General features: G+C 52.3%; 1 protein-coding gene and 1 pseudogene across 1 annotated transcript; both read left to right on the top strand.

The window, feature by feature from the left end:
* Window positions 1-274: 274 nt before the first annotated feature.
* LOC101664498 (cytochrome P450 11B2, mitochondrial) lies at window positions 275-4,912 on the top strand. The gene is made up of 9 exons (XM_004697625.3): window positions 275-480; window positions 776-931; window positions 2,304-2,503; window positions 2,590-2,793; window positions 2,906-3,060; window positions 3,946-4,112; window positions 4,315-4,393; window positions 4,491-4,685; window positions 4,784-4,912. Exons 1-9 carry the CDS (start codon window positions 275-277, stop codon window positions 4,910-4,912), a joined length of 1,491 nt encoding a protein of 496 aa, XP_004697682.3.
* Window positions 4,913-5,252: 340 nt separating this feature from the next.
* LOC101664180 overlaps window positions 5,253-16,253 on the top strand; it is a 14,003-nt pseudogene continuing 3,002 nt past the window's right edge.

Raw genomic sequence — 16,253 nt, 5'->3', positions numbered from 1 at the left:
CCCCCCACTCCACCCCACCCCTTCCTGGTGACACTTTGGGGCCCTCAGCAGCCCTGCTCCATGCTACTCCCTCGTGAAATGAGGGACACCACCCTCCACCCTTGGCCATGGGGCCACAGGGGGCCTGGCTCGGGTCCTTGCCCGGGCCGGGTGATTTCCCATGACGCCAGCAGAACAGCCAGGCTCGGCCCTGCAAGGGGATAAAAGGTCGGGACTGGGATAGTGTGGTGGGCGCCCGGAGACAAAGCTCAGGATGCAGGCAGGTGCGTGGGCCATGGGGCCCCCAGTGGCCCTGCGCTGGGTCCGGGCACTGGGCACTGGTGTGTCTCCGGCCCGCCAGGCGGTGCTGCCCTTTGAAGCCATCCCCCAGTGTCCTGGCAACCAGTGGACCAGGATGCTGCGCATCTGGAAGGAGCGGGGCCAGGAGACTCTGCACCTGGAGATGCAGAAGCACTTTCAGGAGCTGGGGCCCATCTTCAGGTACACGGGCCAGCACTCTGCGTCCCTGGGAGGGGACGAGCAGTGACACCAAGGGCTGCAGGACCGTGTCCTTAACCATGGAGGCCCTGGCCCCTCACCCCGCGAGGCGAGCCACTGAGCCACTGACCGCTAGCAGACAGGACTAAAGCTAGAGGGATTTCAGTCAGACTGCAGGAAGGACTTCCTAGCTGCCAAGTCATGAGTTTGGAAGGAGGGCAAAGTTGGACTGGAGGGAGCCCCTGCAGACTAGAAGCCAGGGGAGGACATGCCCACCCGGCTCCTCTGTCCCACGCAGGTACAACGTGGGAAGTGTGCCCATGGTGAACGTGATGCTGCCCCAGCATGCCGAGCAGCTGCAACGGGTGGATGGTCTGCACCCCTACCGGGTGCCCGTGGAGCCCTGGCTGGCCTACCGACACCACCACGGGCTTACCCTGGGCGTGTTCTTGATGTGAGGGGCAGCTCGGGTGGGGTGGGGGGTCTCACACTTGGTGATGTCTCCTCAGGGCTGAAGAGGGGACACTGGCAGAAGGGCACACGAGTGGACATCCCCTGGAGCAGGCACAAGGCCAGTGACCACTGAGTCTGCAGGGCAGACCCAGAGGCTGAAGCAGGGAACCCACAGCCCTCATCAGTGTCAGCATGCACCCCTGCCTGGGCATCACCCCGAGCTTTGGCCTCCTCTCCCAGGGCACTTGGGTGCTAGGGTTATGGCAAAACCTGTGCTTGTTCCAGGTCAAACGGGGCCCCAGGAGGACTGGGGCACATCTGAACCCTCACTGTCCTCCGAGGAGACACGGGCACTGGCCCCAGACTGGTGGCACTGTCTCCTGAAAGAACAGACCTGGCCGTTAACCACAGAGAGGGTGCTGGGAGCCAGACAGCCTTGGGTGGGGCCTTGTCCGTGGGCATCTGGAGGGGTCAGCACCCCAGAATGGAAGGGCTGGAGGATGGTCCGAGTCAGATCTCGGGGAAGGTGAGTGTGCAGGTGTGATAGTGGGTCTGCATCCCTGTGGGCATCTGCAGGGTGTGCCTAAATGTGTACTCATGTGTGCAAGCAACAATGGGCTTGCATGTGTGTGCACCTGAGTGAGTGCCTGCCCAAGCATGTGTGCATACATACGTGTCAGTGGATGTTGTGTGCATGGGTTTCATGTTTAGTCCAAATTATGAGTGTGTGCATGTACCTGTGCCTGTGTGTGTGAGTGAGTGTGCTGTGAGTGTGGTATGTGCACACATGTGCACGTATGCCTGCATGGAGATTGTGTGTGCGTGTGTACCTGTGTAGCCAGCACCTGTGTTTACAAGTGTGTGCTTGTGTGCTGGAGAGCGCGCCTGCATGCATGTGTATCTGTGTGTGCACGTCGTTACGCGAGGGCATGTCTGCCCATACAGGTGTGTAGAGCATGCACATGCCTGCGTGTGCATGAGCATACAGGGTTTACATGTCATGCGTTTGTTCCTGTTACTGCTCAGTCCTCCCGTCCTTTGCCCTGGTCGAAGGCAGCAGAGTGGACACCCAGGCACGTCTCTTCCTGCAAGCCCCTGTGCGGGGGTCATGTGGGTCGTCGGGTGTGTGCGTGGGGTGAGGGGTGTGAGGGCAGACTTCCTGTGGGGACACATTGCAGGACTGCCCAGGGGCTTGGGGCTGAGGGTGTGAGGTGGATGAACGGGTGGGGAGCAGCCTCACTGTGGGGTCTGCATGACAGGGCACTCCTCTGACCCCTGACCCCTGAGCCCCTGAGCTGCAGAAACAGGACCAGCCCATCCCGCCCAAGGTTGCTACACCCCACTCCCCAGCACCTGCTCTCTCTGCTCGGCAGGAACGGGCCAGAGTGGCGCCGCGTTCGACTGCGGCTGAACCCAGACCTGCTGGAGCCCAGGAGCACCCGGAGTTTCATGCCCATGGTGGACACGGTGGCCCGGGACTTTGTCCAGGCCCTGAGGCGGAGGGTGCTGCAGAACGCCCGTAGAAGCCTGACCCTGGACATCCAGCCCAGTGTCTTTCTCTACGCCATGGAAGGTGGGCTTCGGCTCAGGGTCCGGGCACTGGGCTGCAGTGGCCGCAAGGCCGGGCGTGGCCTGAAACCTGGCACCTGTGCCCCACAGCCAGCAACTTTGCCCTGTACGGCGAGCGGCTGGGCCTCCTGGGCCCCACCCCCAGCCCTGCCAGTGTGGACTTCCAGGAGGCCATGGAAGTCATGCTGACGTCCACCACGCAGCTTGCCTTCCTGCCGCCCAGCCTTTCGCGCTGGGCCAGCGCCGGGGTGTGGGCACGGCACTTCCAGGCCTGGGACACCATCTTCCAGTTTGGTGAGGGCTAGCCCTGTGCTGACCAGGGAGAGGGGCCCACAGTGAGCCAAGGAGGAGGAGGAGACCTGTCCCTGCCCCGCCCCCAGCCTGGGCTTGGCTCTGTCCCCCACAGCCAACAAGGCCATGCAGAGCATCCACCAGGAGGTGACCCTCGGCGGCCCGCAGCATTACAGCGGCATCATGGCGGAGCTGCTGCTGAAGTCCGACCTGTCTCTGGACACCATCAAGAGCAGTGCCGTGGACCTCACTGCAGGGAGCGTGGACACGGTCTGCCCCTCCGCTGCCCCCCAGACACGGCCCCGGGCCAGCCCTAGGCTCTGCTTCAGCCCAGGCCTCTGTTCCACAGTGAGAGGCCATCCAAGTCCCCTGACCCCGAAAGCCTGGGCCCTGGCAGTACAGAGATGCCAGTAGAGCTGCCCGGGACCCCTCCCTTCCTTCTGGTGGAGTGATGACCAGAGAACAGGGCACGGCCAGCGAGGGAAGCAGAGGCTCCCAACCCCTGCTCAGCCCCTCAGCGGATTCACTCGCCCGAGGTCCCTTCTGGGTGGAACTGTGGTCACAATGGGCAGGGGTTGGGGGGCTTCCAGGGGGAGCTGACCCTCACTGGCTGCAGCAGAGACCCGTGGAGATTAGCCAGGCTCTGATGAGGTCAGGGCATTGGCCATGGGAGGAAGCTCGCAGCAGAGGAGATGGGGAGGGCAGAGGGTCAGGGGAAGGCCCACTATGCCCTGCACCAGGCCTTTGGACCCAGGAACCAGCGGGCTCACAGTTGCTTCCCCTGAGACTCTGTCCCCGGGGCAGAGCTGGGCGGGCCCTCAGCTTGACTGGAGGAGGCTGTTCGTGGACATGGGTGGACATGGCCTGCCCAGGCCCTCAGCTGCCCTGGGAATGACTCAGGGGCTGGCTTGAAGAATCCACATGGGGTCTAGACTTGGGCCAGGGTCCCCAGGCTGGGGAGGGAGGGGACCGACTAGGCAGATGACCTCCCCAAGTCCCAGGAGTAGAGGGACAGGGTTGACACACCTGCATGAGCTTGCAGGTGGGGGGCGTGGCTGTGGGGGGAGAGAAGAGCAGGTTTTTCAGGGAACTACCTGGCCTGGGGCTCAAGCCTGCTGACCCACCCCTCCCCACCCCACCCCCACCCACCGGCAGACCTCCTACTCCCTGCTGATGACCCTCTTTGAGCTGGCGCGCACCCCCAAGGTGCAGCAGGCGCTGCGGAAGGAGAGTCTGGAGGCGGAGGTGGCAGTCACCCAGAGTCCTCACAGGGTCACATCCCAGCTGCCCCTGCTGCGGGCTGCCCTCAAGGAGACCCTTCGGTAGGTGCCGTCGGAGCCCCCCAGCAGAGAAGCACCTAGCCCTGGCGGCTCTGAGCATCCCACTGTCCCCAGGGGCCACCTCTCCCAGCTTCCTGCCATCGTGCCTTCCCCGTCTCGGGGCGGAGCCGGGTGCTGCTGGCCACTGGGAGGTGGGGTCGGGAGGAGCAGAGGCCCGGCTGAGGACGCTCCGCCCTGCCCCCAGGTTGTACCCGGTGGGCCTCACTGTGCACCGGCGCGTGCAGTCGGACCTGGTGCTGCAGAACTACCACATCCCAGCTGGGGTGAGTGGAGCCCCACAGCCCAAAGGTCAGAGGTCGCGGGCTCGGGCCCCCACCGCCACCCCAGGAGGCCGCTGACCGCCCCGCGCCCTGTCCGCAGACCTTGGTCTACCTGTACCTGTACTCCCTGGGCCGCAATCCCGGCGTGTTCCCGCGGCCAGAGCGCTATGACCCTCAGCGCTGGCTGACCAAGGCCTCCTGTGACAACTTCCGCCACGTGGCCTTCGGGTTCGGGGTGCGCCAGTGCCTGGGGCGCCGGCTGGCGGAGGCGGAGATGCTCCTCTTCCTGCACCACGTGAGCGGAGGGGAGCGGAGCAGGGGCGGGCGCGGGGGCGAGGGCAGCCCTGCGAGGCTGCGCCCGGCCAGCGTGCACTGCCCTTGCCCTGGTCCTAGGTGCTGAAAACGTTCCAGGTGAGCACCGCCTCCGCAGGGGACTTGGAGCTGGCCTTCCGCTTCGTGCTGGTCCCGTCCGCCTACCCGCTGCTCACGTTCCAAGCGCTCCCCGATCTCACGCCCCTGTGACTCTGGCGGACCCCCCTCCTCTCCCCAGCCCATCATCCTGGCTCATCTACACAGTCTCACTCTGTCCTTGACTCTGGCCGTTCCTCATGCCAAAGCTGGCCCTATGGAGTCCCCTGGGCTGCCCCTTACTGGAGAGCAGCCTGCACCGTACCTGTCCTGTCCCTGGAAGCCTGGACTCCAGGGTGGGGCTGGTGTCACCTGTCCGCCTTCTGTCCCACTCAACTGACTCTGGCTCCCTCCCTGTGATAGGACGTCAGCTGGGCCCTGGGCAAGAGGGTGGCCAATGGTTCCTGCTAGAACATCAGTTCCTGGGGTACAGGGGTGGACGGCTGGGTGGACGATGGTCAGTGGGAGCAGAAAGGGTGTGAACAAGCTGGCTGGTGATGGGGTTCCCAAAGAGACACCCCCAACCAGGGGTGGTTCCCTGGACCTTGAACAAAGACTTCTGTCTCAGGCACTGGCTACCCCCCATAGGGGCCCCAGGCCTTGCAGCTGCCCACAGTGTGCTCGGTGGAGGAGGCGAGGTGCCGCTGGAGGAGCGGATGCTCCGCTGGGGTGTGTCTGCTGTATGCTGTGGGGTACGGTGTCCTCCCAAGCAGAAAAGTGCCCAAAAGGGGATGCTAGGTGACAGGGCCGGCAGCAGCTTCACCCCGCCCAACCCACCCACTGTGGCACCAACGCTGTGCTTGTCCCCAGCAGGAAGTGAGGGGCTACCCTACTGTGGCAGCGCCAGCTTTGCCGCCTCCCTAGGCCTCTCCCCAGATGTGGTCCCTTTGGTCCCCAGAATTCCAGGCTGGGGCAAGAGTTGGCAAGAGGTGCCCCATCACCCCCACCCTCACCATGATGCAGCACGCCCCTGCACAAGAAGCCTGGCCGGGGTGGGTCTCCCCAGACTCAATGATGGGGTGAAACCAGCAAATCCACATCGGCTCAACCCTCGACCTCCTCTGACCTCATGCCTTCCTCTGGGAACTCCAACAGAGGGCTGCCGTGGGTCTGGACCCATGGACAACTGGACAGGATTGGTGTCTGCACAGCCCTCGGCCCCATGGGAGCTCCGGGAATAAATGTTTCTCCTCCCCACACTCCTGCCTGCCGATGTCTTGGCTTCATCTGGGCAGCAGCTGTGGACATTCCCGTACTAATGACCACTGGTCATCTTGGGCCAGGCAAGGAACAGGTCCTCTGATAAGGCAGGCAATGTGCTAACCAGTCTTCCCAGCACCCTGGTGTGAGACGCATGAGTGCTGTCTCATGACGCAGGTGAGGAAACAGGTGTACAGCGTTCATTTCGCTTGCCTTAAAGCAGGGGTGTCAAACTGGCAGCCTGAAGGCCGCAGGCGGCCCCCGAGGTAATTTTTTGTAGGCCAAGATGCTCTGAAATAAAATGAAAATAGAAAAAAAAATGTTATAAGAGAATAGCGCTTCGGGGAGATTGAGGGAATACCGTACACACAATTCCCTCGTTATGTTTTATTTCAGAGCATCATGGGCCACAAAAAATTACCTCGGGGCCCACATGCAGCTCAAGGGCTGCCAGTTTGACACCCTTGCCTTAAAGGAACCTTCTTGGGTAGTTCCCAAGGGTGGGAAGAGGGGGAGGGGCGCGGGGCTGGAGTAGAGAGTAGGGAAGTGTTATCTTGGATGAAAGGGGGTCGAGTGGGGGGTGATTCTGATTCTTAGCGACCCTAGAGGACAGGGGAGATTTCTGAAGTCCGGCACCCACAGGCATGGAAATCCGCATCTCTCTCCCACGGAGCAGCTGGTGGGCGAACACTCCCGACATGTGGCCCTCTATGCCACCAGGACTCCTCTAGATTAGGAAAAGGTCATGGGGCTAGAGGAAGACAGTGGGAGGTCAAATACTGTTGGATGCACAATCCTGCAATCAGGGGGGTTGATGAGCAGATCCTTGGTTAGATAACAAGATTATGAGTGTTTCTTAGACAAAACCAAACTTCTCGAGGGAATTAGCCACTGGGCCTAGAGGATCCGGACCACAGTCTCGGGGACCAGGTACTGGAGTACCATCCACAAAGACAGTGCCCTGCGTCCGACTTGGGTGAGTGGCAACTGGAGTCTTTACAACCTCAGGAGCAGCCATCTGAGGTGCAGCCACTGGTCTGTCCTCATCAGGAGAAAAAGAGGGATAGAAATCAAAAGACATGTGGACCAGGGGACCACGCAAACACCAGGTTCCACAAGCCCGAGCCCAGAACTAAACGGTATGCAGCCCCCCACACCAGCTGCTCTGAAGAGGACCACGTGAGAAGACCCTGGACAGAGTGGGAGCAAAATAAGAAGCAGAACTCGAAATCACAAAGAGGCTTGTGGGGCGCAGAGACTTGTCCTTAGTCACCTTCCGGTCTGGAACGGGGTTCACCATCTGAGATAAAGGGCACCATTGATCTGAGGACATAGAGGGTTATTTTAAAAAGTGAGCAGAAAGAGGAAATACCAGGAGAAATCAGAATAAGCGAGGATACAGTGGGAAGATTACAGTGACTGAATTGAAGCAAAATGTGTATGAATTGTTGAGTGTGAGACCAATGGTTTGCTCTGTGCACCTTCACCCAATTCACAAAATTAAAAAATCTTAAATTGAAGGCATCCAGATGGGCAAAAAATAGTAAAGCCCTCTCCAGTCTCAGATGATATCAGCCTATACATAGAAAACCTCAAAGAATCAGCAAGAAAATAGTTAGAACTAATAGAAAGATTCAGAAAATTGGCCAGGTGTGGGGTCAGCACAGAAAAATGAGTTGTGTTCTTTTATGCTAGCAAAGGGGACACAACCATCGAAACAGCCACCCAAAAGATGAAGTAGCGCGGCCGTTTCATGTCAGCTTAAAGAGGCACAGAAGTGGAGGGTGGAGTCCAACCTCCTTGGGGTGTGGCCTTCTCATCGTTGGGGATTCAAGTAAATGATGACTACTATCATTTCCAAGAAATTCGGAAGAGTGTTTAGGCTAGCTGACTGTACCGAGAAGCAGTTACAAGCGAGTTTATAGAGGCAAAACCCACATGGGAACTTTTCAACGAGGTGGGCAAACGTTACAGAAGCCAGAAGAGCACGATTCATCTTAACATTCTGAACCCCGTCCTGTTTCCGGCACAGGAGATGCATTTCTGGGGAAACTGCCTGCAGGGCTTTCCCAGGGGGGGAGAGGAGAGGCAGGTCGCCTAGCAGCCAAGGAAATGGAATGACTGTGGTGAGCCTTTGTTTCTCTCTCCCCTTTCACCGCTGGCCTGCCTGCTAGAACGCTGCCTAGCTCCAGGGGTGGTCCCAGGTAGGCTGCCCAGCCTTGAAAGCTGTGAGCTCCCTCCACATTCCCACCTGCCCCCTCTCCCTGTGATCTTCCCGCTTCACTGTTTTGCATCAGCAGCCTGCAGCTACGTGAGTCTGAAGAGGGGTTGTGGACTAGCATTGGACTGATGCACTTGAGTTAGACTGGGCTTGGAGTCCTTCTTGATATATAATTATTTCTTGATATAAAGCTGTTTCTTATACATACGAGGGGGTACCCCCCAAAATCGGAATTCTTTTTTCAAAGCTATGCATTTAAATTTTTAAAAATCCTTTCATTGGGGGCTCTGGCAACTCTGATAATCCACACATCAATTGTATCAAGCACATTTGTACATATGTTGCCATCATTATTTTCTAAACATTTACTTTCTCTTTGAGCCCTTGTGTCAGCTCCTCTTTTTACCCTCCCTTCCCCCCTACCCTCATGACCCCTTGATAAATGATAAATTATTATTATTTTCATATGTTATACTGACCATTGTTTCACACAGTTTCTGTTGTTCATTCTCCTGTGAGTGTGTGTGTGTGTGTGTATGTGTCAATCATTGTGATTGTTCCCCCTTCCACCCCACCTCTCCCCACCTTCCCCCTACCCATCTGGTATTGCTACTCCCATTCCTGTTCCTGGATTCCATGTGTCGTGTACCTGTGCATGTGCTACAATCTAGCCCGAAGTGAAAGGCAGGACTGGGGTCATGATAGTGGGGGTGGTGTGAGGAAGCCTCAAAGAACAAGAGGAATATTGTGTGTTTCATCAGTGCTAGACTGCGCCCTGGTTGACTCATCCCTTTCCTGTGACAATGTCCCATTGTCTACAGATGGGCTTTGGGTCTCTGCTCTGAGCCCCCTCATTCTCAACAATATGTTTGTTTGTTTGTTACAACTGTTTGTTTTGTGTCTTCTGATGTCTGTTAGCCAATCCTGTCAACACCTCATGATCACACAGGCTGCTGTGCTTGTTCCATGTGGCCTTGTTGCTTCTCTGCTAGATGGCCGCTTGTCTAACCTCAAGCCTTTAAGATCCCAGACACTATATCATTTGATAACCTGGCACCATTTGCTTTCTTCACCACATTTGCTTATGCACCCATTTTATCTTCAGCAATCATGCCGGGAGGGTGAGCATCACAGAATGCCAGGATGTTAGAACACAGTGTTCTTGCATTGAGACAGCACTTGAGCAGAGTCCCAAAGTCTGTCCACTACCTCAGTGTATTTCCATATAAATATATGTACTTAAGCCAATACCTCTATTTTTATGAATTAATATATCTACATATTGTGTTAGTCTGGGTTGACTAGAAAAAACAAATCCATAGACACTCATATGTGTATAAGAAAGAGCTTTCTATAAAAGAGCAATTGAATATTGAGACAACATCCCAGCCCAGTCCAGATTAAGTCCTTGAGTCCGATATTAGCCCATATGTCCGATACCAATCTATAAAGCCTACTTCATACTCATGCACCACATGCTATGATGCCAAATGCAGGAAGATCACAGTGGGTGGAAAGTTTTGTGGATCCAGTGGTGGTGGAAACATCTCACTGCTGGCGTGGGTCTCCACGTAGTTCCTCCATCTCCAGGGCTCTAGTCTAGCTCCATGTGTCTTGTCCGCAGGAAGACGAAGCAGAGTCTGTGTATCTGGCCTCCAGTGAGCTATTTGTCTCCATGTCACCTCTAAATGAGGTCACCAAGCTGCAACCTGAATGACGGGCTAGACTCCACCCCTTTTCACATTGACACCAGCTTATGTAGCTGCCACACATGCGTACACACCTGTGTTTATGCCTCTGTCCAGATCTTTCCTGTTTCCTTGTGCCTTCCTCCTGCCCCACTATCCTCTGCCTCCTAGAAATTCCTCTCAGCTCGACTGCTGCTGCTCCAACACCACCGGGATCTCTACATCCTCCTTGTTGATTTCAGTTCCCTAGTTGTTCCCCTGTCTATGGCGTTGTTTGCTCACCGCTCCCTTTCCCCGCTTCCTCCTCCCCCAAGTCCCTCTGGAACTGTAGGTCCCACTGCTTTCTCCCCGAGCTTGCTTCTCAGGCCTGTCTTATATAGTAGGCAAAGCAACCGTTAACAGAGACAAAGCAAAAAGAAATGATAGCTTGAATAAAAAGAGAGAGAAAAAGAATAACTCGAAAAAAGAAGCATACATAATTCCAGGTTTGTCTGCTGACCTTTATGACTATCTCCCCACTGGTCCTGGGGGAATTCTGGGAACTTCCCCTCCTAGACTGAAGGGCTTCTGGGGGGCTTTGTGGCTTGGCTTTGCTCCATTTGCTGATCTGTTATGTTCCCTTCTTGGTTTGTCCCACTGTGGTATTCAGACCACACTCACTGCCCACCATGTGTCCCCGGTATTGTCCTCTGTTGAGGCATGCTCCAGTGAGGGGACATCCTGTCTGAGCTGTTGTCGGCCCTACGGTCCTCTCTGTGCCTTAGCAGCTCTGGGCAGGGACGTCATCCTCTGGACTTGGTGTGCCGATATGGGGTCTAGACCCTCACTCTCTCTTTTTTCTTCTTGGTTTACTTCCGTGTGGGCGTGGCAGCCCCTCTCCCCAACCTGCAGGCTTAGTGTTGTCCTCTGTAGCACATACTTCTAGGGAGGGGGTCCGTTTGGCTCTGATTGGGGCTGGCCCTGTAGCCCACTCTGTTCAGGAGTTTCTCCATGTGGTTACATTGCCCTCAGGGTTTGGTGCACCGTGGTGGGGTCTGCTTGCACACTCCCAATACTGTGGAGACATAACCAATACTCTCCCCCTGGGTGGGTTAGTGCCATTTCCCCCACTTTTCTCCATCCACCTCCCCCCCTTCCCCTTCTATGTGTTGGAATAACATGTACATTTTGGGGGTTGTTCTGTCCCCCACCTGACTGCCAGTACCTCAACCTGTAGAGTGTAAGCTAAGTGGCTTTTCTTCTATACCTACTGTGCCGATTATACTTACCTCAGGGACTCATGTCGTACGTGTCCTTTGCTTAGCATAATTTCCTCCAACACTTCCCACGAGACGATGTGCTTCATGTGATCATCAGTGTTTTTAGTGATTCGTAGTACGCCGTTGAGTGTATGTGCCAGAGGTTTCTAATCCACTTGTCTATCGATGCAAATTTAGTTTTTTTCCAAGTCTTTGCAATTGTGAATTGTGCCACAATAAACATTGGAGGGCAGACTACTGCTCGTGGTCTATTTCTTACCTCTTCTGGGTATATACCCCATAGAAGGATTGCTGGGTCATGGGGTAGCTCAATTTCCTTTTGCTTTAAATATCACCTGATCACTTTCCACAGAGGCTGTACATATCTACACAACCACCAGCAGTGGAGGAGATAACTCTCCACATGCCCTCCAACATTTGTGACTCTCTGATTTTCTGATTCGGGCTATCCTCAAGTGTGTTAGGTGGTATCTCATGGTTGTTTTACTTTGTATTTCGCTGATGGCTAATGATCGGGAGCATTTTCTTATAAGTTTATTGGCCATTTGGGTCTCCTCCCTAGTGAAACTTCTTATCAGGTCTTTTGCCCACTTCCTCAGGGGGTTAACTATTTTTTTCTTTTTTTTTCTATTTTCTTTTTGTACTCTAGTAGGGTATTGTAGATTTTAGTACTAAGTCCCTTGTATGTTGTCTCATTGCTAAAAAATCCTCTCCCAGTCTGTGGGTTCTCTTGCTGCTTTCTTGGTGAAGGCTTTCGATGCACATGGGTGTTTTATCTTTAGGATATTCCCCTTGTAGATTTCAGGTTCACCTGTGCATGTACCTTCCCTATTTCAGTTAGCCTATGTATTCTCTGAGCCAAGGTTCTTAGGTTTGTCCCAATTCCTTCATTGATGGTCCTAGTAGTTTGGGGTTTTACTTTTAGGTCTGTGATCCACCTGGGCATGGGCACCTCTTGTTTCCTTTTTCTATAGGTGGATATCCATTGTTTCCAGCACCACTTGTTAAAGAGGGCATCCGCTTCCCACTTGACGCTTTTGGGGCCCTTATTGAAGATTGGTTGTCTGTATGCTGATGGTTTTATTTATGGGTTTTCTGTTCTTTTCCATTGGTCTGAGTATCTGTCATTATACCAGGACCACACTGTTTTGGCCACTGTGGCTGTGTAGTAGGTGTTAACGTCAGGTAAAGTGAGAGGGCTGCTGCGGGTGGAACTCAGAAGCCCAGAAAAGGACGGGCTAGGACCCAGGGGCAATTCCTGGTGCAGATGCCTGCCTGCTCCAGGTGGCCTCACTCTGAGAGCCCCTACGCCACCATATGGTCTCTGAATCCACTAGGGGGTGAGCTCCTCGGAGTACAGAGCCAAGCAAGTCTGAAGTTGGATAAGTGACCTTGGTAAGATGTCATTGGGAGGCAGAAACGTCAGCACTGGCACCTCCCAAGACTGAAGATTTTGAGAACCTTTTTGGGAGTCCATGTGACTTCTCCCAGGTTTTCATGTTTTTTGTTTTGGTAGGAACCACTTTCCCTTTCTCTAAACACCCAGGCCGAGCAAGAGGTGAAAAGCAGGCGTCGAGGGATGGAAGGTGTGGTCGCAGTGCTTTGTCTGCCCTCCGGAAGTGAGGTCTCTGATCCCATTTCCAGAGCCCCGCTGCTCTCAGCTGGTCGTGGAGAAGGGCAGAGAGACAGGATGTGGCTTTCAGGCCTGGGTCCCAGAGCAGAAGGCCAATGGAGCCCTGGCCTGGCTGCTGGGGTCCTCGCTTCCTCCATGGACCCTGAGCTTCCCCGCCGTGATGAGAAATCCCACTAACTAAGCCTTCTGGTCATCCCACCTGGGACTTCCACCGCCTGAGTGAAGAGGCTTCCGAATGATGATACCCCCGAGCCAGCTACTCACTTGAGTCTTCTCAAACACTACAGAACAGAGATGGACCATCTCTGGGGGGCCTGGTCCAAATTCCTGCACCCCAGGATCTAGGAGCATAATAAATAGTTGTCTGATTAAAAAAAAAAAAAGTCAGGTAAAGTGAGCCCTCCAACTTTGTCCTTCTTCTTGAGGAGTTCTCTGCTAATTCTGGGCTTCTTTCCTTTGTATATGAAGTTGGTGGTCAGTTTTTCCAATTCTTTGAAGAAGGTTGTTAGTATTTGAATTGGGATAACTTTAAACGTATATAGTGCCTTGGGTAAGATGGACATCTTTACTATATTGAGTCTCCTGATCCACGAGCATGGGATATTCTTCCATTTGTGGAGGTCATATTCGGTTTCCTGTAATAAGGTCCTATAATTTTCCTTGTGTAAGTTTTTTTTTTTTTGATTAAATATATCCCTAGATATTTCAATTTGTTCTTGGCTATTTTGGAGGGTACTGCCTTCTTGATCTCCTCTTCCATGGTTTTGTCTGATGTATATAGCAAACCTATAGACTTCTGTTTGTTGATCTTGTATTCTGCCGCTCTTCCATATTCCTCTATCACTGTCAGTACTTCTGTTGTGGAGCTTTAGGAATTTCCAATGTATAGAATCAAGTCATCTGCAATTAGAGATAGTTTCACCTCCTCATCTCCCAATTGGATACTTTTAATATCCTTCTGCTGCCTTATGTTGTTAGCTAGGACCTCCAGTATGATGTTGAATAGAAAAGGGGACAAGGGGCATCCTTGTCTGGTCCCCTTTTCCAGTGGGATTGTTTTCATCTTTTCTCCGTTGAGTGTTGTGTTGGCTGTTGGCTTTTCGTAAATAGCTTGTATTAACTTGAGGTATTTTCCTACCATACATATATATCTTCTTGGGTGTCTTAATTAGGAATGGGTGTTGGATGTTGTCAAATGCTTTTCCTGCATCTATCAATATTATCATATGATTCTTATACATTTTCTTATCAATGTGGTGAATAATATTGATGGATTTTCAGATGTTAAACCATCCCTACATCATTGGAATAAATCCCACCTGATCATGATGGATTCCATGTTTTATGTACTTTTATATTCTATTGGCCAATATCTTGTTAAGGATTTTTGCATCTGTGTTCATTAGAGATATCGGTCTGTAGTTCTCTATTCCTGTGGGATCCTTGCCCTGTATGGGTATCAAAGTTATACTGGTTTCGTAGAATGAGTTTGGGAGTTTGCCATCTTTTTCTATGTTCTGGAATAATTTGTAGAGGATCAGTGTCAGCTCTTCCTGGATGGTTGGTAGAATTCTCCTGTGAAGTCATCTGGTCCGGGAGCTTTTTTTGTTGGTAGTTTCCTGATAACCATATCTAGCTCTTCTTTTGCTCTGGGTCTGTTGAGGTTCTTGACCTCTATCTGAGATAATCTAGGGAGAGATTGTTTCTCCAAGTATTGGTCCATGTGTTCCACATTATTGAATTCATTGGAGTACAGACTTTCATAGTACTTTGTGATTATCCTTTTAATATCGTTGGGGTCCCGTCTCATCCCTCATCCTAGCTATTGATTTTTGCTCCTTCCTTTCCTTGGTTAGGCTTTCCAGTGGTCTGTCCATTCTGTTGATCCTTTCAAAGAACCATCTTTTTGCTGCATTGATTTCTTGCATTGTTCTCTTGTCTTACCACTCATTTAACTCTGCCCTGATTTCCCCGCTCTGCCCTGATTTTTATTATTTTTTTTCGTTTGCTATTGGAGGGGTTGTTCTATTGATTCTGTTCTAGTCGCTGGAGGTTTTGTGATAGTGTATCAGTCATAAGTTTCTCTTCCCTTTTCATATATGCATTTATTGCTATCAAGCTTTCTCTGATAACTGCTTTTGCTGTATCCCATAGGTTTGGGTATGTTGTATTCTCATTCTCATTAGTTTCTAGAAACTTTCTAATTTCCTTTCTATTCTGGGCGTGTACTCATTCGTGTCACAGAAGATCATTATTCATCCTCCAATTGTTTTCCCTTGGTTTTCTGGTCTTCCTTTTATTGATCTCCAGCTTTATGGAGTGGTGATCTGAGAGGGACATTTGAGTAATCTCTATGTGTTTGAGTTTACTCATGCTCTACCTGTGTCCCAGCATGTGGCCAATTTCAGAAAATGAGTCATGTGCACTTGAAAATAATGTGATTTTATTTTTGCGTTTGGATGGTAAGCTCTATAAATGCATATCAGGTCCAGTTGCCTAATAGTAGTGTTTAGCTCTGTCGCCTCCTTGCTGAGCTTCTTTCCCAGTGATCTATCTTTCCCTGATAGCTGTGCACTAAAGTCACCTACTATGATTGTTGACTCTGTGATTTCTTTTTTCAGCTTTTGAATAATCTGACAAATTTCGCGGGTCTCTCAGGTGCATATATATTCATTACACTCACTGGCTCCTGGTCTACTGATCCTTTGAGCATTATATAGTGCTCCTCCTTATCTCTTATTATGATTTGCACCTTGAGGTCAATTTTGTCAGAGATTAGGATGTCAATGCCTGATTTTTTTTAAGTTGCCATTTGCCTGGTATATTTTCCTCCAGCCTTTTATTTTTACTCTATTTTTGTCTGTGAGGTTAAGATGTGTCTCTCGGATTAATGGGTTGTGTTTTCAGAGCAGTCTGCTAACCTTTGTCTTCTAATAGGCAAGTTAAGGCCTTTAACTTTGAGAGTTATTATCACCATCTGTGGATTCATTGCTGTCTTCTCGTCCCTGTTACGTTGGATGTTTTCCTCTCTCCCTTCATATCAGTGTGCAGTGTTTGTGTACGGGGCTTCATTCTTTTCCCTCTGAGGCCATGTTATCTTGGTAGTTGTTTTTGGCACATTGGCTTCTGCATGGAGTTGGGCTGTATGTGGTTTCCTGTTTGTGCTTGGTGGATGTTGGTCTTCTGACCATAGTGAGTTGGCAAGGATTTTCCACAGGGTTGGGTGCCTTAAGGCATATTCTTTGAGTTTTTCCTTGTCCTGGAAAATTCTTACCTCGCTGTCTATCTTAATAGTTTGGCAGGGTAGAGGATTCTCAGACTGATGTGTTTTTCCTTCAGCTTTCAGAAGATGTTACTCCACTCTCTCCTCCTCTTCATGGTATCTGCTGATACATCTGAGCATTTTCTTACTGGAGCACCATTGTCTGATTCTCATTCATTAAGGTGGGGAAGT

This window comes from Echinops telfairi, unplaced genomic scaffold, assembly GCF_000313985.2.
Source record: "Echinops telfairi isolate 266 unplaced genomic scaffold, ASM31398v2 ScPeMD7_1;HRSCAF=3_0, whole genome shotgun sequence".
Classification (NCBI taxonomy): domain Eukaryota; kingdom Metazoa; phylum Chordata; class Mammalia; order Afrosoricida; family Tenrecidae; genus Echinops; species Echinops telfairi.
The sequence above is the reverse complement of the archived record's forward strand: the minus strand, read 5'-3'. Positions and strand labels throughout refer to the sequence as shown.

Excerpts from the sequence above, each read along its gene's own strand:
- LOC101664498 (XM_004697625.3), top strand. The coding sequence starts at position 275 with ATGGGGCCCCCAGTGGCCCTGCGCTGGGTCCGGGCACTGGGCACTGGT. Across the intron at positions 481-775 it reads GAGCTGGGGCCCATCTTCAG|GTACAACGTGGGAAGTGTGC; the intron begins GTACACGGGCCA and ends TGTCCCACGCAG. Across the intron at positions 932-2,303 it reads ACCCTGGGCGTGTTCTTGAT|GAACGGGCCAGAGTGGCGCC; the intron begins GTGAGGGGCAGC and ends TCTGCTCGGCAG.